Genomic DNA, 20,949 nt, shown 5'->3' with positions numbered 1-20,949 from the left:
GCACCACTCTGTAAATATAATGAAAACCAGGGACTCTACATTTTAAATGGGTGAGTGGCATGGCATGGGAATTGTATCTCAGTAAAGCTGCTATAAAAACGGTGCTTGGGGGAAGGCAGAGGCAGACAGGTTCCAAGTGAACCGAGGTCGGTCTGAAGGGGCAGGAGAGGGGCAGCCTCCGCCTGGGGCACCTACCACCTCCATGACGTGGGCGCTCCACTTGGATAAGAGCTGCAGGCCCCGCAGGGCCAGGTCGAAGAGCTCGCGGTACTCCTCGTCGGACTTCTGGCTGTCCAGCCCCGAGCCCGTCACCACCTGGGGAGCATGAGCCGTCACCCCCACCATCCACGTGCCTGGCACTTTTATGCATTACTTCATTGATTCCCCTAAGATTGCTACAAAAAGATGCTTTATGACATCCCCTTCACAGATAAAGTGAGGCTCGGACAGTGTCCTACTGAGTGAGTTAATGTTCATGAAACAACAACATTATTACATAAGGTGACTTTAATCAGAAAAGCACAAGGTTGATCGGATGATGAAAGGGTTGTGACCAGATACAGGAACCTAATTCAGTATTTCCCCCAGGGAGCAATGGTTCAGAATTGGTTAATTCAGTGTTCATGGCCACTTCATAGAACATTATTGCGAATAACGAGAACGGTCTGCATATCCACACATATAAAGCATATGATTTAAAAATAACTTTGAGCCAGACTCATTCTTAGACCACAACCAAAACTTCACAAGGAATAAAGGAGACCCCTGCTCTTAAAGTAGGGGTCCCACAGCCTTAGTTCAGTTGACTGGCACATATGGTTAAGAAAGTCCAAGAGTTTGCACTTGTCCCTGGTCCATGCCCACTGGCCTAAGACCACACTGTCTGCATTTGTCTGGCTGTCCTCATTTCAAATACATTGCCTCTTTGATGCAAGGCGTTTCCGAGTTTGGGTTTGGAAAGCATGGGCACTATGGCTCCCAGCCACATGGTACAACCAGTGAGCAAACATGGGACAGTGCAGTCATCCACCCAAGAGCTCCAGGTAACAAAGGAACTCAAATCAGGACACCTGTGCTATTAAACCAATATATACACTCATTGGAAAGGTTTAGTGCAGTGGTTCTCAACCTTGGCTGCATATTAGAATCACCTGGGAATCTTTTTAAAATCCTGATTTCTGGGCCTCATCCTCCGGAAATTCTGTTTCTTTGTTATGGGGTGGGGCCACAACATTAGTAACAAAGAAACAGAATTTCCGGAGGATGAAGCACAGAAACCAGGATTTAAAAAAGATTCCCAGGTGATTCCAATGTGCAGCCAAGATTGAGAACCACTGGTTTAGAGGGAAGAGATTCAGGAGTATATATACACTCAAATGTCAATCATAGTCAGTTCTGGGTAGTAGGATCTTACATGACTGATTTTCCCTCCTTTTGCATATCTTTTTTTTTCTTCTTCTGAGGTTTGAGCATTTACTATGTCCCTAATTGTATTTTCTGGCTTGTTCAATGATCAGTCATTATTGTGTAATTTTAAAATATTTAGATGGTGTTATGAGCAGGCCTGTTTAGAACTCTTTCTTTTGCTATCTAGGGCGGAGACGGTTTGGAACACGTTCTAACAATTAATTCCCAATTACTCTGCTGGGCACAACGTGTTTTTCGTGCATCAGAGGGTTTAATCCTCTCAATGAACCTTTCTGGATACTATTACCCTCATTCTGCAGAGGAGGAAATGGGGGCAGAGATGCTGCATCACTTGTGATGGTCAGCAGCAGAACCAGAATCAAACCCAGTTCTGTGTGGCTCTAAAATCCATGCTCCTTGCCATTCTGCCCTCCTGCCTCTAGCGGGTATTCCCTCACTCCTGCTCTCCATCATCTCTGTGGTCATTTCTGTCCTGCCTGGTCCTCACCCCTTCTCACCAGGGGCCCACACGGGCCTCCATCCCAGCAGCTGGAGTGAGCTCACCTCACTGTTGCTGTAGCGAGCGAGTTCGGAGATGAAGCGGATGTGGTCATCTCGGATCTGAACCATCTGCTCGCAGATATTGTACTGGGGGCTGATGCTGCTCTGGGTGCAGGTCCACCTGGGCAGAGAATCACAGGGTCGGAGCAGGTCCTGGTCTCAGGCGCCTGGTGGGACAGGCTCCTTCCACTTACATGTTGCTCCTGGTGCCCAGCCAAGGTGGCTGGCTCCCCTGGGTAGAACCAAGGGGTAACCCAGATACGAGCACGACAGCCTGTTCATCCCACATCGTGGGGATCACAGGCTGAGTGGACCAGCCCTTCCTCCTCCTCTAGGACCCAATCACAGGCATTTCCAGATTCCTGGTGTCCACGTACTTACCAGTTACACGAGTGAGAAGGGAATTGCAGCCTCTCTAGGGCTACAAAGGCCTGGAATCCACGCAAGGAAAAAGCAAGGTGGGTGACCTCCCCAAGCCTGTCTACTGACTCTGACATCCTGGGGTTGAAGCTGGCTTTGGAGGGGCCTAAAGGGAAGGACTTTTCAACCGTGACCCAGTAACATGCAAGCAAGCACTTCATGGTGAGGGAGGTCATAGTCATTCATTCATTCTCTCTCTCTCTCTCTCTCTCTCTCTCTCTCTCTCTCTCTCTCTCTCTCTTCCTCCCTCCTCATCCTCTTCTTCTTCTACCACCTCTTCCTCCTCAACCATTATTTTTAAACTTATCATTGGGGGAATCAGCCTGAATTGGAGAGAAAAATGAATGAATGAAAATCTTCACTCTCCTTCCCCAAGAGAAAAAAGACAGCCCCCTTTGCCCTCTAGTGCTGGGTGACCCGGTAGACAGATTAAAAGCACAGTCACCAAAAAAGGCAGATAAACGTTTTGGCAAGAATTTAATATTTCAGCCCAGTCCAGTGTGGATCAGTGGTTGAGCATTGACCTATGAACCAGGAGGTCACAGTTTGATCCTGGTCAGGGCATATGCCCAGTTGGTGGGCTCGATTTCCAGTGGGGGGCCTGCAGGAGGCAGCCAATCGATGATTCTCTTTCATCACTGATGTTTCTATCTCTCTCTCTCTCCCTTTCCCTTCTTCTCTCTGAAATCAATAAAAACATATTGGGGGGGGTGGGGAAGAATTTAATATTTCAAAGGGAGCCCTGAAGTGGCCCTCACAGAATGTTCAGGACGGTGAGAGGCTTCCTCGTGCTGTTTTTATTTCGGGTCAGCAGCGTAGGGATGGGGACACAACCACTCTGACTGCTGCCGCCCCACCCTGGCCGCATCACTGTTCCCAACCAACTTCCGGTGGCAGGGAATTCATGCAGAAACGTGAGGAAATGAGTGCAGCATTCTGGACTCCATGCTTTTCCTAGAACACCTCCCGCCGCTCTGGCAGCCAGCGGGTTATGAAGAGACTAACCCAGGTTTCATTGGGCTAAAGGCTGACAGTTTTAAGGCTTTAGCCCTGACTAAAGAACGGTCACCCCCTCCTCTACCCTCCCCACCCCCACCCCTCACCCCGGCTGCCATATGGAAAGGTCAAAACCACCAGCTTTGGAATGAGACGCAGGCAGAAGAAACCTCTTAACAACCCCCAGAGATAAAGGCTGTAGCTGGGTGTCCCCACTCCCATGAGGCACTGACACCCCAGACCCCAGATCTTAGCGTGGATTCCCTAGGATGGTGATTTATAGAACGACCTAAGGCGAGGCCATCAACCAGTTCACGCGGCTGGAGCCGTCCAAACCATACGCGCTACGGCATACTTACTGCATGGACACGAAACCTGAGGAGGCAATCAGGGTGATAAAGAATGACGTCATCTTGCTTCTCAAGGAAGGACTCCTGCTGTCCCAGTGCAGCTGGGACAGAGAAGGGGGTGTGGCTGTGCTCTGAGCACTTTTGAACCCCAGCGGCAAAGGGTGGATACAAAAGGGCTCAGAGCACCCTCCACTGCTCCCCTCTGGAATCCACCTGCCCAGGGCTCTGGGAAGGGGGGAGGGACTGAAGTGGCCCCTCGGCCCCCTGCCCGGGCTGGGCGCCTCACGGGAGCCGAGAGACATTACGGCAGGCACTCACTTGGACTTGTTCTCTTCATAGTGAGCACTGGTCTTAATGTATCTGGCCAGCTCTATCTGCATGTCGCCGAATAGAGGCACCACCTGCAGCTGCTGCAAAGGAAGCAAACACAGCGAGTGAGATGCCGAGGGGGGACTAGGTGGCTGCCTTCCACCAGGGGAGGCAGCCTCCCTCCGTGAGCCTCTGGGCTGACCCCTCGCTCCTGCTTCCGATGATGCTTCCATGTGACCCTGGAGCCAAAAAGAGCCCCAGCCAGCATACAGGTCCCCTGCCTCCAACCAACCGTATGATTCAGCAACTCAGCCCAGAGAGGCAGAGTGACTTGTCCAAGGTCACCCAGCGGGCAGACCGGGTGAAGGATGAGGACCAGATGGCCTGCCTCCCAGGGCAGGGTCCTTTCTGCTCTAATTTCCCTCGGATCGGATGATCCTGCTGCTTGGAACTCTGGACTAGGAGTGGGTGCCTGGATGCCGCTGGCTGGGTGTAGTGTTTCTGAGAAGCTCCAGTGTAAAGTAACTGAAATCATAACACCTAACACCAGAGGGCAGACAAGTCCCATCTGAAGACCAGGACAAACGGAGGGAGGCTGACATTTACTGTCTGCTTCTGATGCACTGGGCACGTTGCCAACTACTTCAAAACCAGGGGGGTTTAGGGCAGTGTAACTACCTGTATGACACCATAGTGTGGATACATGTCATTCTGCATTTTTCAAAACCCATAGAATGTACAATGTCAAGAGTGATCCCTAATGTAAACTGTGGACGTTGGGTAACAATGACAGGTCAATGTAGGCTCATCAGTTATAACAAATGCACCAGTCCGGTGGGGGTATTGATAATGGAGGAGGCTATGCATGAATTGGGGTGGGGGGAGGGACAGGAGGTATAAGGAAATCTTCATATTTTGTGCTCAATTTTGCTGTGAATCTAAAACTGCCCTTTAATAAAAATTAAAGTCTTTTAAACAAAACAAAAAATAGTATCTCAAGTCATACAATAACCCTGTGAGGTCAGTACTATTATCATTCCCATTTCACAGATGGAGTAAAGGAAGCTCAGATAGCATGAGTGATTTTTTTACAAAGTCAGACCATGAGCCAGGGTTCCGACTCACCTATGCAATCCCACTGAACCCTCAAGGAAACCCTATAACATGGGCCCCCTCAGTATTCATGGGAGGCTGGAAACTCAGCCTCAGAGGTTTCAAGACTTTCCCAAAGTCGTCCAGCTCCTAAGTGGCAGAGTCAGACGGAAGCCCGGCCCATCCGAGGCGATGCCCAGTTCTTCCCCTCCACCCCACGTCATCACCCTAATGAAGGCAGAGGCATGCTTTGCACAGGTCCCCCGAGATGAGCCCTGTTTCCATGTGGGGCAGCTGCAGAGAAATGGAAAGTTCTAGTCTCGCCAAGAAGCCAAGGCACAGAATGACTGCTGGCGACTTATTTCCCCTTAACCTCAAAGAGTTGGTGGGACTCAGGCCCAGCCTGGTGTCCCCCATGTCACACCTGCAAAGGGGGGTCCGCTTTGAATGGGAAGCCTGGCTTTTCCAGGTCTGACCTCCAAAGCTCCACCCCATGCCTGCAGTGCCCAACACTAGCATCAACTGACAACATGGAATTCGTCTCCAAAGTAGGAAATCCTTTTGCAAAAACCTCAACGGCTTAGCTTAACCGCAGTGTTTTATTTTAAAGATTTGGGGTGAGAAGATGTAATCTCTGGGGCACTGGGACAGACTGCATGTATGAGGGAAGATCTGAGCCACGCTGCCCAGGGGCAGGGCCAGCCAAGGTGGCCTCTGCTGGGCCAGAAGAGAGGCTGTGATTTTGGCAACTGTCAATCACTTTAAAGTGCAGTCTAATCCTTCTGCTCCTGTGAGTTCAGATTTATACTGAACAATAAAGCAGTCGCTGTCTTCTGCTATGTACCTCTGTTTACATAGCAAGGGATTTGGGGGAAAGGGAAAAGCAGTCTGCATATTAGATCCTGACAAATCCCAGGGGAATCCTCAGACTTGACCAAGTGTGACTTGTAAGGGGCTGCCTTCTGGTGCAGATCCCGCTACTAAAGGCGGCTGGAGGCCCTGCCATTCTAGCCTCTCCCTCCTCCTGGGGCCTTTAGAGCTACAACCCAACCAACAAGCCTCATTGCTTGCTGGTTAATTTCATTTCTTTCCCCTGAGAGACAGCGCCTTGGTCCCTGCCCAGCCCCAGCCCCAGTGCTGACCTTAAAGAATTTATCGATTTTACTGAGGTTGATTCTCTTCTTGGCATCCAGTTTGTAGATGTTACTGACATTTCCATCCATCAGGTAGAGACCAAAACCCATCACCTGGAGTGAGAAGGGGCAGAGCACAGAAGCCTATCACATCTGATGGAAAAGTTAAAAAACAAAAACAAAAACACAAAAAAGTCTGACTGTACAGAAGAAGCCAGAGTGAACAAGTCACAACGCCACGCTCCCTGCAAACTCCATCCAGGTGCCACGGAAAGGTAAGGGAGGGCACGTCAACGGGCCTGGGATGCTTAGACTAGCCAGAGTGACAAGGAGGAGAGGAGGAAAAAGCAAAGCCACCAGAGAGCTTTGAAAGGTGAGGTTCCGGGGAAGAAAGAATCAAATGGGGCTATGCCGTGTGTAAAAAGAATGTGGAGGCTGCTCATCTCAGTGCGACAGCTGTCAGAGAGAAATTAGGAACATCCTGAGCAGCTAACAATAAAATAACGAAAAAAAGGAAAGCTCACCCATACGACGGCATTAATATTCCAACACATTTAATGAAAAGGGATAAAACTTACATATGCATCATTTATGTATACCGCATTTGTTGAAAATATATAAGCATAGAAAAATGAGAAAGAAATACATAAAAATGCTAAAAGTGTTACCTCTGGAGAGAAAGATTGTGAGAGATTAATATTTTTTGTGCTTCTCTGTTTAATTCAGATTTTTCTACAATGATCAATATTACTTGATAATTTAAAAATCAGACTTGTAAACTGATGGATCAAATATGACAATTTTGGCAAAACAGACTGTGCAGTGGATATATATCCATGTTTAAGTAAGAAAAAATATATACCGTTTTTAAAAAAATGATTTAAAATAAGAAGGAGGTGAGAGGGCATGCCCAGACCACTGGGTGCATGGCCACAGCGGTTGTACCTTGAGGAGCATGTGCTTCTCGCTGGGGGTCAGATACATCTTGTTCTCGTAATAATCCACGCAGATGTTGACGATGTCCGCCAGCAGCTCCTCGTAGCCTGGGATCACTTCCAGTTGCTGATGGAGACACTAAACAGCAGCGCCCCACTCTGGTCAGCTCCTTTTTCTGCTGTGGCACCCTCCTCATCCACACCATGTGATGGACCCCCTTCCCCCCACACACAAGCTGACCACTAGGGGGAGGAAGCCTGCATCCTCTCAATGTCCCCACAGTGGCTGGTCTGAGCTCCTGCACATCTCCCCTGGCAGGGAACTCACTCCCCTAGGGCCCTCCATGTTATTCCCTGCCAGTTTTGATGGTTAGAAAGTATATGATTGGGCTGAGCTGCAAAGCAGCTCAGCATTATAGCAGAAGGCCTGTTCATCTTCCCAGTTTAGTTTTGAGGCCGTGGACTTAGCCATGGCATCTCCTCAGATGATGGGGGATGGCCTAGCCCGGGGTAGGAGAGCTGGGCCAGCAGCAGTCTCCCTCCTGGCAGGACACAGCAGTATAGAAAGAAACGCATCTCCCAAGAGAAGGGTCTGACAACATGGGACTGCGTCCCAGGAAAGAAACCTACAGCCTCAAAGTTGATAGCCTTTTGCATTCAACAAGGAGTAGGGAGGGCCGAGCGAAGCCAGCAGCATCCCTGAGAGAGAGCCGAGTCTCCAAACCCTTCAAAGATGGAGGGCCCCACTCAGGCTGAGTCCTGCTGACATTCTTGCTGGTGCCTGTTTAGGCTGAACTGACAGATGAGCAGGACAGGTTACGTCAGACAGAGCGTGAGAGCCACCGTGGCAGTAATAACAGCTCCATTTTCTTATGCCCTTGCCATCTGTCAGGCTCTGCATACGGAGGGCTTTTGATACAGTATCTCATGTATTTCTCACAACAGTCTTATCACATGGATTCTCATAACGTTCTCAAAATCCCAGGCCCGTTTTACAGATGAGAAAACCGAGGCTTAGACCTTGCCCAAGGTCTCATGATGGGTCTAGGGTTAGAAAAGAAGGCTGTTTAACTCCAGAACCCATGCTCTCAATCTTCACTAATGTGGGGGCAGGATAGTGGCTGAGAAGGTCTTCAGGGAACCAAATTGGGAGAGGGTGAAAGGACTGTCTGGGAAGGGAGACTTAGGGCAGTGAGGGTGTTAGACCTGGGCCCAGCTCCTCTGCTCACGGTCCACCCACCCTCCAGGCCCCTGCCTGTGTCCCGGGACGCCAGGCCCGGACTAACGGGGAGTTTGCCGTCACCTGGGTGATCCTGTTGTGGTTGGCCAGGAACATGGAGAGGTTCTGCGACTCCTGGATAGACTGGGGGTCCGCCATCTTCCTCAGGAACTGCGCCGCCCTGAAACACGGGGTCGCAGAGAGGAACGCTCAAGTAACCAGCCTAACCAGGGCTCTCGGGCTCTGCCTCCCACCCAACCCGAGTGACACTGCCCCCGAGGTTAACCGGCTTTGGCATCACAGCTGACTAAAGTCAACGGGGAGTATGTTCTGGAGTCATTTGGAGTTGTTTACACCCTCTGATAAGGGTACCTGAGACTGAGAGGCAAGAATGCACTGAAGCTCAAACTCCAAGCTGAAGGGCAGCTAGCATCCTATCAACCAGCTGGAGGGGTAAGACAGTGAAATGAGCATCCCTGGCCCCACTGTGGCCTCCAGTGGACCTGCACAGCCCACCACAGAGCAGAACCAGGGGCAGGAAGCTTTGTTTTTGTTCTGTATTGTGTTCTTTATTGGAAAATCTCTATGCTTCTAAAGCAAAGCATTACACAGAACCTAGTCTATTTAACCCACTGGGATTGAGAGTGAAGGGATGTTAGGTGTGGGGAACACACGCAGGACGTGAAGGGAAAAACTGTGGCGGCCCAGATTTTTCCGGCCACTTTTGAGTCAGGCTTGTGAGGGGCTCTGCCTGCTGGGCACCCCCAGGGTTCTTTCACAGCTCACTCAGGAGGATAGCGTGTTGAGAATCAGTCTGTTGTCTGCTTTCTCCAGTTACTAGGAGCCCTGGGATGACGTGTTTCAAGGAGGAGAGGCCTTTCATCAGACACAGAAAAGCCTTCCCAAGAGATGTGTCTAGACAACACAGAGGAAATCTGCTGCTTTTGACTCACCCTCCCGCCCCCGCCCACTTTTGCGTGGCTGTACTTAATTTCTAGAGAGGAAGGAGCCCTTCCCACTCTCTGTCCTTCTCTTGAGCTGACACTGACCCCCAAGTGACCCCATGGTGAGCACCTGTCCAATCAGAGCCCCCACCCACACAATGGCTGATGAGGAACCTGGCACATGACCAAGCTGGGACTTTTGCAAAATCATTTGCAAAGAAGAGCATCGTTTTCTTCCCTTGAAGCTGGGGTGGCTATGCTGGCCCGAGGAGGGCTTAAAGCTGCCGGAGGCCACCCCAGGGCACAGCCCGCCTGAGAGAGAGCAGGGCTCTTCAGTTCCGGGAGCCAACCCATCCCGCTTCCACAGAAGCAGTTCGAACTGGCTTTCTGATTCTTACAGGAATGACTATGTGGCCACTTTATGATGATCTCACTGGCTCTGCACTACAAAGGGCAAGAGAGGACACTGCTGCTCCACAGATGGAGAAATGAGCATCTGATTCCATCTTGAGACAGAGAGCCCTGCACAGACCCAGTTCCCCCAGGACCCAGCCCTGCACCTTTCTCCTCAAACCACACAAACAGGTCCGGCCCAGCCGCTGTGTGCCTGGGGAGCGGCTCATTTGATTCTGGAGAAGGGGCCTGTTAGACAGGCTCCATCCTCTTCCTCCCCTTGGCAGGCTACCCAGGAAGTGGGAGGCAGGGGAGGCTGACCTCTTGTAGGCAGAGTGGTCGTTCTTGACGCTGCACTTCATGTTCTTCAGCTCGTCCAGGACCGCGAACATGTTGATGAACTTGCCCAGTGTCAGGAGGTAGGCCTCAGAGACAAAGTCCTTCCTCCGCTCGGCATGGCACAGCCGCTTCACCTCGCTGCAGAACCGCTCGATGGCCTTGCGCTGCAGGCAGGGAGGGGGCAGCAGCTAAGGACGGGCAGCATGGGAGGGGGCGGCTCCCTGCGCTCTCAGGTGGGGAGCAGGGTCAAGGCTCCCCTGGGGCCCTGGTCAGAGTCTGGACGTTTAGAAGCAAATCCGCCAAGAGGTCTTCCTCAGAGGAGTTCCTACATTCAAAGCTGACTTCTCAAAGGAACACACCACCCAGTGAGTTGACCCCACGCATTTATTCGTCAGGCTTTTGCAGAGAAGCACCGTGTTATTCACTTTTGTATTCCAGTGCCTAGGACAGTGCCAGGCACCACTCGACAAGGGGGCAGAGATTCAGAGAAAGAGGTTCATTCAACCAATAAATAGTGTTTATTGAGTATCTACTAGGCACTAGGCACCATTCTAGGCACCGGGGTAAAGAAAGAATGAAAAAAAATAATCTCTACCCTACGGGGCTTACATTTTAGTGAAGGAAGACAGAAAACAAAATAAACGACTTCTGTACATTACAGTGTGATATGTGTTATGGAGAAAAATAAAGTGGGGAAAGGGGGTGGGAGGATGCTTGCCCAGAGCTGGGATGAATGGGAGTATAATGGGGTGTCAGCAACAGGGAATGGGATTTCTTTTTGGGGTGATGAAGATGTTACAAATTGACCCTGGTAATGAACACACAACCCGGTGAATGTACTAAAAAATCATTGAACTGTATGAATTATCTGGTATGTGAATTATTTCTCAATAAATCTGTTACCAAAAAAAGCAGCTGAATAACAATCCACAAACAAGGCTAAAGAGTAACCCAGAGAGAGCCAGAGGGAGGAAGGGGAACAAGAGGAGGAGAGGAGAGAGAGAAATGACTCCTGGGTGTGCTCTCCCCTCCTCAGGCCGGGATACCCACCCGTAATTCCTCGCCTGTGAAGACCAGACTGGCCACGCCTTCTCCTTCCAGAGCCTACGTCCAATAGCACTTTCTATGATGGTGGAAACGTCCTGTGTCTACAACCCCTAATACGAGAACCACTCACCACATGTGGCTACTGAGCACTTGGTGGTTTGGGCAACGGAGGACCTAGATTTTACATTTTATTTAATTTTCATTAATATAAATACCCACATGGGGCTACCATATGGAACAGTGTAGCTCCAGGTAATCCCAGGTCATCCTTTTGCGGTTTCTGTATAGTTTTTCTCTCTTGGACCTGCCTTCCTAAAGAGTCCATGATGCTATTAACAGCAGCTTCGATGTGTTAACCCTCCTGTGTAACTAGGGCTCTACGTGACTCTTTACAATAGACTTCTTTTATCCTCGCCACAAACCTGTGAAGTAGGTACTATTTCCAAGGTGAGAAGACTGAAGGCATCAGATATGCTATGTCACTCACAGGCACAGTCACACTGTGGAGGAGCCTGGGTCTCCTGCCTCCGGAGCCAGCGTTCCTGCCCTGGGCTGCAGGTATCTGCACCTTCCCAGACACCCCATCTCGCGCACAGCAGGCCATGCAGAGCTGAGTGTGGGGTGGCTATCTGCCAGAGCCTGGAAGTCTCTTTACCAGCCTGAGCTCTCCGTGGAGCACGTGCAGGGCAGAGTGTGTGGCATGACCCCTGCCCTGGGGTACAGACTGGTCTTAAAGTGCTCAACCTGCATTCTTGAGCAGCTTCCAACCTGAGCATAATAATCAACCTGTTGCCTTATTTTTCCTTGGTTATTTCTGTTTAACGAGCTGCCCTCCTTTTTTTTTTTTCTTTTTCTTTTTTAAATTTAACTAGCTTGCCCTCATGAAAGCCCTTGGCTGTCTTTTTCCTCTTTTCCTCCTTTAAAGATCAGTCTTCCTGGTTTCCCAACTGGTCTTCCTGCTGCCACTCCTGTCCCCTCCCACCCTTCACACCTGTGCTGCCCTCACCTCCCTTCCATTTCCCACTGAGCAGCCAGATGTTGTAAACCCACCAATCAGATCATGTCACTAAGGAAAACTCACAGGAGAGAGCCCTGATACCCAAGGACTGATGGTGGAGAAGACATAGAGACTGGTAGGAGGGGCGGAGGCAAGAAAGGGCTGGCCAGGCAACCACAGACAGCAACTGAAGTCCCAGAGAGATATCTCAGGTGTGTGTGGGGGGGGGGGGTGCCACTGAGAACCCTGAGATCTAATCCCAAAGCCGGGCTCCCAGGAAGAGAGCACCAAACTGAGGAGGGTACCCACATAACATCTAGCTGTTAAAAGCAGTGGGGTGCTGTCTGCCAGGGAGTGGCAGCTGAAAGTTTGGGCACCCTCTTAAAGGGCCAATGCACAAAAATTCCCTGTGGAGCTACCCACCTTGTGCTCTGGCTGAGGGAGGGTGAAGTGGACTGGAGCTGTGAGAGCAGAACCCAGGACTAGGGACTCGGGGGATAGAGCTCAGAAGGTGGACACCCCAAGTTTCCTGGGCTGAGTCATTACCTCACACAGTGGAGGACATCTTTCCAACATAGACATCTGCCTTGCATGGGGGGAAAGACAGTCTACACACCCTATTGGAAAACACCTTGCCCTGAGGCCACTTAAGATATTAAAAGTAAAAATTAGCCTCCAGGCAGAAGCAACTGCCCCACCCTGTTGAAAAAATTCTTGCCACACTGGAGGATGATTGCCTGGAAGCAATTCAAGTCACATCCTATTAGTCTGTAGACAGAGGCAGCCTCTGGAGGCTTTGAGTCTTTGCCTGATCCAATTAGCCAGAAGCAGCCTTTAACACTGTCCTGCACTAGTGACTGAGAAGTATAGAGGATCTACCTAAAACATAGTCACAAACCCAAACAGACAACCAAAATGATGAAACAAAGAAACAACCCCCGAATGAAACAACTAGTGAATTCTCCAGAAGAAGAGATAAGTGAAGCAGAGATAAGAAATTTATCTGAAACAGAATTCAGAGTAATGATGTTAAAAATGCTCAACAGTATGAAAAAAGATATAGTAGCTATGAAAAAAGAACAGTCTGAGATAAAGAATGACATAACACAAATAAAAAACACATTGGAAGGAATACATAGCAGATTAGGGGAAGCTGAGGATCAAATCAGTGAATTAGAAGACAGAGTTGAAAATATCACTCAATTAGAGAGCCAAAAAGAAAAAGAAATTAAAAAACAGGAGGTCAGCATAAGGGAGCTGTGGATCAATGTGAAACACAACAATATTAGAATAGTAGGTGTGCCAGAAGAGGCAGAAAGGGAGAAAGGAATAGGGAAGGTATTTGAAGAAATCATGGCAGATCCTGTCACTAGAAGCCTCAGTGGTTTCTGTGGTGATTTAATAAAATCTGCACACTGTTTTCACATCCTACTTCATGGCCTGCAGTTCCCTGTGTGAGCAGGTCCCTGGCTACTGCTCCAGCCTCACCTTTTATCCCTCCCTCTCCCACTCTGCAGCCTCCCTGGCTTCTTTCTGTTTCTTAAACACATGAGGTCCCTTCGAGCCTCAGGGGCTTGGCCTTCACAGTTCCTTCTGCCTGAAACCCTCTTCCTCAGACCATCACACACCAGCCCTTCTCATCACACAGACCTCAGTTCATATGCCACCTCCTGAGAGGCCGTCCCTAAAGCTGCAGCCAAGTCGCAGACACCTGCAGACCAGGGATTTTTGAAATGTTATTTATTCACAGCACATATTATGCCCTGAGAATTGTTGTTTGTTATTTATTGTCAGTCTCTCCTCCTGCCCAGAACATACTCCTGTGCTCACTAGAATGGAAATTTCAGGGAGGGAGGGAGCTGTCCATCTTGCTCACCCGGGGTGTGTGTCAGGGGCACTCAAAAAGTATTGACCTAATGAATAAGCAACATGGCACAAAAACCCAGACCCGTGTGTGCAGAAGGGCAGGGGCCTTCTCTAGTCTCCTGATCCAGATTCACCAATCCCTCACCTGGAAGTACATGAACTTCATGAGCTTGGTGACCTCCGGCTCCAGCACCTCCACCGTCTTCTCGTATATCTCCACACGGTTGGGCTGCTCGTTGCACTTCACCTGTGGGCAGAGGGGTCTCAGACATCCTGATCCGCCCAGGCAGCCCTGGGTCACGCCTGTTGACTTATTAATGGACCCCTTTTCACTCCTGAATGCACCTCGTCCAGGATGATAAATGACAAGGTCACCCTGGTGAGAGGAGGCTGGGGTAGCCCTGATTGGGGGCGACACTGCTCCCCAGACACTGGCTGCAGGAAAGAAACCAGCTGGTCCCAAGAACAGAACCGTCCACCTTCAGTCTGTCTGTACTGTGACCAGTCGCTATACACACGTCCACGTTTATCTGTAAGATCTCCCTCCTTCAGCCCTTCCTCACTCTAACCCCAGAGGGGCCCCACCAGATTCCCGGCAGAGAAAAATGTCCCAGCCACTGCTCCGGATGCACCCGAGGCAGAGCCCCCCTGGCCACACTCAGGCCCACCAAGAAACCCATGTGCTCTGCCCAACGGTTTTCAACACATCACAACCACATGGTGGGTGTTTTCACAGCACACACACCCGGGAGTGCTAACAAGGTGGCCGAAACTGATGAGTGAGCGAAGGGTAAGTTCAAGGTCATTCTTCACACTGTTGTTTAGAAATTCTTAAAACAGGAGCAACAAGCTCAATGTCCAGGTGATTGAAAGGATAAAATATGATACACTCAATTCAATATCATTATGTAACAAGGAATGAGACAGATCTATGTCACCTGACATGGACAGACTGCCACTATAAATTGACAGGTAAAAACTGTGATGGGACAGGAAGTGTCACTTAGTCCCATTTTTGTTAAACAAATCAGTGTGTGTGCGTTTGTTCATATATGTTACAGGCATAGTTACCCCGGGGGACTAAGATTAAAGGAAGGGTGAGGAACTGTTTCTCTTTACACATCTGTGCCTCATGGATTTTATTAAAATGGGACTCATGAAATATATGACAATTATAATGATGGTTGACACATACACATATTATCCGTATGTGTCAACATGAAAAAATGTCATTGATAAAAAATAAAGTGTAGCCCAGCTGGCGTGGCTCAGTGGTTGAGTGTTGACCTATGAACCAGACGGTTACGGTTCGATTCCGGGTCAAAGCATATGCCCAGGTTGTGGGCCCCAGTGGGGGGTGTGTTGAAGGCAGCTGATCAATGATTCTCTCTCACCTTTGATGTTTCTATCTCTCCCTCTCCCTTCCTCTCTGAAATCAATAAAAATATATGTTTTAAAAAAGAATAAAGTGTAAAAAAATCAAGTGGCAGAACTATATAAGTAAAAAGCAACATACACTTTGTAAATAATTATTTACAAAATAATAATCATAGAAATATTCAGGATAATCAGTGAGAAAGATCCAGGGGAACAGGCAGCAACACGTGTCCATAGTGATCATGCTCGGTTGGGAGGTGGGTTTGGGTGGTGGGGGTGAGGAGGTGGGGCTGTCTTGCCTTTTACTTTATACCTTTCTGCAATGGTTTGGTGTTGTACAGTTAGCATATACTGTTTTCCAAATGAAGTATATTGAACAATTTTTTCGAAGTTGGCATCAGTTTTATGGGAAACTCTCTGAAGGTTTTCAGCGTGTCCCCTTGGATTAGCTTTGCTCCCTGCCACCTGGAGAAGCTCAGCTCCCTGAATGGGGTAAGGGGGAGGGTGGTGGCGTCCCCTGGCAGCAGAGAGCCCCCAGGGAAGGACAGCCTCACCTGGGGGATGGCCCGGGAACAGCTGCGCCAGGTGTACAGCATGACCGCATACTCGTGTCCTTCCTCCAGCATTTCATTCTGAAAAGCAAAACACGCTCATCAGGGAGAAACCACCCTGGTGCAACAGGCTTCTCATCAGCCCCCCAAACCTCACTGCTCAGTGAGATCTGTGCACCAGCAGCATCCCCATCACCTGGGAGGCTCATTAGGAATGCAGAGCCTCAGGCCGCTGCCTGGCTGACAGAATCAGAATCTGCATCCAGGAACATTCCCAGGGGACTCACCCTCCCAGGTGCAACGTAAGTTTGAGAAGCACTGGCCTCAGGTATTCTCATCAGACACCAAGGGCTCTGTAAGCAGGCTGCAGTTCTCAAAGACGGATAGCCACCTCATAAAGAAGGCAACAGATCTATTTGTTCCAACAGCAAAAGTTGTCCCAGATATACTTAGCAAGAAAATAAGCAACTAGCAAAACAGTATGCATAGCACATAGGCTATAAAGAAAAACTAAACAAAGAGTAGCAATTAGGAAAGTATATTATGGTATATTGGAGATATTTTGGTGGAATAGGACTAGCAGGCTCTCTGTGGGGCACTCACTTTTCCTATCACATAGGACCATAATGTTTGCACTTTTTTAGAAGAGCTTATGTGACTATTTCACAAGCAGAAAAATTATTAATATCAATTCCTTAAAATAATGCAGAGCAGATAGCGAAACCAACAACAGCACCAAAAATAAATCTGAAAAATACAGTGATGATGCACCACACCTAGTAAGTGCTATCATGGAAAGAGCCCTAAACTCAGGGTCCAAATATCTAGGCTCCAATCTCAGCTTCATCACTCCTTGGCCGTTTGGCCTTCAGGCAATCACTGAACATAAGATTCTCCATTTAGTGATGATGACAATAACAACCTCAGAGAGTTTTATGAGAAGTACAGGGAATACACACACACACACACACACACACTATGTAATCTGTAAAGGGAGCCAATAGTATTACGAGGAAAAAGAACAGTCTGGCAGTTTCTCAAAAAGTTAAACATAGGGTAACCTTATAACCCAGCAATTTCACTCCTAGGTAAATGCCCATGGGTCCACACAGAAACTTGCATACTTGTTCACAGTAGTATTATTCTAATAGCCAAAAGTAGAGTCAACCCAAAAAGTCCAACAACTGATGAATGAAGAAATAAAATGCAGTACAGCCAGAGAATGGAATAGTATCTACACTAATAAAGGAGAAACATGCAAGTTGGTGTCACTCCGCTATGCCCACCAGCTGATCAGAATGAGTATGCAAATTAACCCAACAAAATGATGGTTGATTTGCATATGCAGGCGTGGAACGAAGACGGAAGATGACTGAAGACTGAAGAGGCTTGCCTTCTCTGCTGTGGTCGGAGCGGAGAAGCCTCGAGGCTTGGCTTCTCCGCTACGGCCGGAGCGAAGGCCTGGGGCCCGGGGGCCAGAGGAAAACCAGTGCCGGCAGCCAGGGGAAGGAAGGCCTATTGCACGAATCTCTTCATGCAACAGGCCTCTAGTGCATCTATAAAAGGAATACAGTGCAGATACATTATACTAGCACAACATGGAAGAATTCTGAGAACATGATGCTACATGAGAGAAGCCAGGCACAAAGGCCACATATTGCAGAATCCATTTAGATGAAATGTTCAGAATCAACAAATCCACAGAAACGAAAAGTAGGTTAGTGTTTGCCAGGGAATGGGAAGAGAGAGGAATTGGGAGTGACTACTAACGGGTTTGGTTTTTTGTTGTTGTTTTTTGTGGTGACAGAAATTAGATAGTGGTGATGGTTGTCTAACATGGTGAATATATTAAAAAACACTGAATTGTTCACTTTAAAGGGTGAATTTTATGTTCTATGAACGATATCTCAAAAACACAGTAAAAAAGAGTATTACTAGACCATCTTTTCTGTAAGTGTTTGTATTGATATAAAAATGAACCCTTACTGATTTATTTTTTTTACTCCACATGTCATGTCTATTTCATAATACCTTTCTAGTACAAGGTCAGATTTAATTTAGAGCTCATTACTTTTTATGGTTTTGTTTTCAACAGCCAATGCCACCGACAACTCACACTTTCAATCAGCACTTTGAAAATCAGGAACACGTTGCCCTTGAGATGACAGAGAACCAAGGTGAAACGTGTGGGTCTCCTGCTGCCATTGCTTCAGAACACACATCAGAAAAGGGACGTGACAGCAACATAAGGAGCATGTTAGCAACAAACTTGGCCCTTGGTAGGTGTGAGTATTCCAACTCACTCACCCAAAGAATGTTTGAGCCCTGAGGGGGTCCCAGGCTCTGCGCTCTGTGCTGGGACTAGAGCAGTGAACAGGATGAGATGGACTCTGACCTATGGCCAGGGCAGGTGACCATCAACCAGGTTTGTTGTATAACTAAGCCTGCGGTATAGAGGTCAGAATGGCGTGGTGGAAGGCGCCCCTGGTGGGGCCATGGAAAGCTTGATTTCTGGTCCTGGCTCTGTTGGGCCCACCTTTTACCTTGAAAAATGTCATGGTTTTCTCACTGGAGGAAAAGAGTTGGTCTCAATCACTGTCTCACCCCTGGCTGCACATTAGCCACCTGGGGAACTTGGAAGATTCCTGATGCCCAGGCCACGACAATCCCAGAAATAAATCATTATCCCTGGGTAGGGAGCCCAGGCATTAGCATTTTCAAATGCCCCCCAGATGAACCCAATGGGCAGCCAGGGTGGCAGCTGCCGGACTAAGGATCTCTAAGGTCCTTTACTTTTATAAGATTCTGAAAGTCCATGACTTAAATGCAATGTGAATTCAGCTCAAGTTTCAGGACTGGTAGTGACAGACTGTACCTCTCAGCACTTACTCAGCCCCTATCTGACCTCCAGCAAAGAGCCCTGACCGTTCCATGCAGCTGGTCAATTACATGGTTTACATACTTTCTCTCACTCCTCTTTCTTCTGGTTCTCCCACCATTTGAGAGATTTACCAAGCACAGGCAGGAGAAATACAAGAAGCTGAGCATCTAATGAAGACACTTTGCTGCTGATAAGGTACGCTAGTGAGAGATTTAGCAAGTTACAAGGCAGAAATTGTTGAGTGAAGTGAGGTTTGGGCATTACTCAGGAATGTCAATGGTACACCCTATTCTTTTTTTTTTTTTTACACCCTATTCTTGACCCATCTAAGACCATATCCACACTATCCCTGTGTCAGCAGAATAACAGCCCCACAAAGATGCCTGAATCATGATGCCCAGAACTGTGAATACAATCCTCTCCACAGCAAAAGAGCCTTTGCAGATGTAATTAAGTTAGAAACCTTGAAATGGGGAGGGAGGCTGTCCCGGATTATCTGGTGGACCCAAGGTAAGGACAAGGGTCCCAATAAGTGAAAGAGGGAGGCAGGCGAGTCAGAGACGGGATGGAGGGTGGAAGCAGAGATTGGAGTGATCGAACTGCTGGCTGGCAGAGGGGGAGCCGAGGAAGGTGGGCCGCCTGTAGAAGCTGGGAAAAGCCAGGAAACGGAGTCGCCTCCACAGACCTTGACTTTAACCCTGTAAGATCCTGGCTGGACTTCTGACAGAAAGAACTGTAAGCAAATAAACTTGTGTTGGTTTAGGTCACTAAGTCTGTGACAATCTGCTACAGCAGAAATAGAAAACACAATCCCCTTCTAAACCAGCCCCTCCTTCTGACTCGCCAATTGGTGCCCCTGGCCTGGTATTTATACAGACAACTGTTAAGCCAGGTGGAGTTAACCTCCAGTGTCTCTCATATCCACTTCCTTAGCCAGCCCTCAAGCCATCACCCTCACTCAGCCTTTAATGCCTCCAATGCAGATAACCGTATCTCAACCAGTGTATTCGCCTCACAACTCATTCTACACATTAACTAACAAATGGAACTTATTCCCCAAGCAGAGGTCTGTTCACATTTCTCCCAGGGATAAACAATTTTCTATTGCTTTTTATTTTTATTAAATGAATTACAGCCCTCTATGATGGGTGAATTGTGTCCCTCCAAAATTCATATGTTGACGCCCTAACCCCCAATACCCCAGAATGGGACTATATTTGGTGACAGGGCCTTTAAAGCAGTGATTAAGTTAAAATGAGGCCTTCAGGGTGGGCCCTAATCCAATCTGACTGGTGTTCTTTTAATGAGAGGAAATTTGGACACACAGAGACACCATATGTGTGTGTACTCACAGAAGAAAGGCAATGTGAGGACACAGTGAGAAGGTGGCGGTATGCAAGCCAAGGAGAGAGGCCTTAGGAGAAATCAACCCTGCTGACACTTTGATATTGGACTTTTAGCCTCTGGAAGTGTGAGGCATCCAGTCTGTAGCATATCACAGACCCTTATCTAGTTTTCCATAAATACCGGAGAATTTCTTTATATGTACCTTACAGTCCAAACCTAGGCAGCCTTGAAAATTTTTGCCTCTGGCCTGACCAGTGTGGCTCAATGGTTGACCTATGAACCAGAAGATCAAAGTTCGATTCCCCGTCAGGGCACATGCCCAGGCTGTGGGCTTGATCCCCAGTGTGGAGTGTGGAGGAAGCAGCCGATCAAGGATTCTCTCTCATCACTGATGTTTCTATCTCTCTCTCTCTCTCCCTCTCCCTTCCTCTCTGAAATCAATAAAAAAATATTTTTAAAAAAGAAAAGAAAGTCCGGATTCCAGGTGCAACCCCATGATTTACTAGTGGGATCATGAGCAACTTGCTATTAACCTCTCTAGGCCTCTGTTTTCTTATCCCTAAAATGGGTATAATGACCTCTTTGCAAGTTACAGGTCTGTTATAAGGTTCCATGATATCATGTATGAACATACCTTATACATTTTAAAGTACTATATATATGCATGTATAACTATATATCTACACTAATAAAAGAGAAACATGGTAATTGGCGTACGAGCTACCCTTCCCATTGGCTAATCAGCATATCCTTATGCAAATTAACTGTCAGCCAAGATGGCGGCC

General features: G+C 48.3%; 1 protein-coding gene across 1 annotated transcript in view; it reads right to left on the bottom strand.

The window, feature by feature from the left end:
- The window catches only part of CYFIP2 (cytoplasmic FMR1 interacting protein 2), a 91,772-nt gene that overhangs the window by 65,513 nt on the left and 5,310 nt on the right, over positions 1-20,949 (bottom strand). The window contains exons 3-11 of the mRNA XM_014543051.1: positions 15,940-16,017; positions 14,154-14,255; positions 10,081-10,262; positions 8,507-8,603; positions 7,214-7,342; positions 6,278-6,382; positions 4,053-4,144; positions 1,972-2,089; positions 196-315 (exon numbers count right to left, since the gene is read on the bottom strand). Coding sequence (XP_014398537.1) covers positions 196-315; positions 1,972-2,089; positions 4,053-4,144; positions 6,278-6,382; positions 7,214-7,342; positions 8,507-8,603; positions 10,081-10,262; positions 14,154-14,255; positions 15,940-16,017 — 1,023 coding nt within the window. The remainder of the gene's footprint in view (positions 1-195; positions 316-1,971; positions 2,090-4,052; positions 4,145-6,277; positions 6,383-7,213; positions 7,343-8,506; positions 8,604-10,080; positions 10,263-14,153; positions 14,256-15,939; positions 16,018-20,949) is intronic.

This window comes from Myotis brandtii, unplaced genomic scaffold (assembly GCF_000412655.1).
Source record: "Myotis brandtii unplaced genomic scaffold, ASM41265v1 scaffold32, whole genome shotgun sequence".
Lineage (NCBI taxonomy): Eukaryota > Metazoa > Chordata > Mammalia > Chiroptera > Vespertilionidae > Myotis > Myotis brandtii.
Note: the sequence above shows the minus strand (reverse complement) of the source record. Positions and strands in the feature narration are given on the sequence as shown.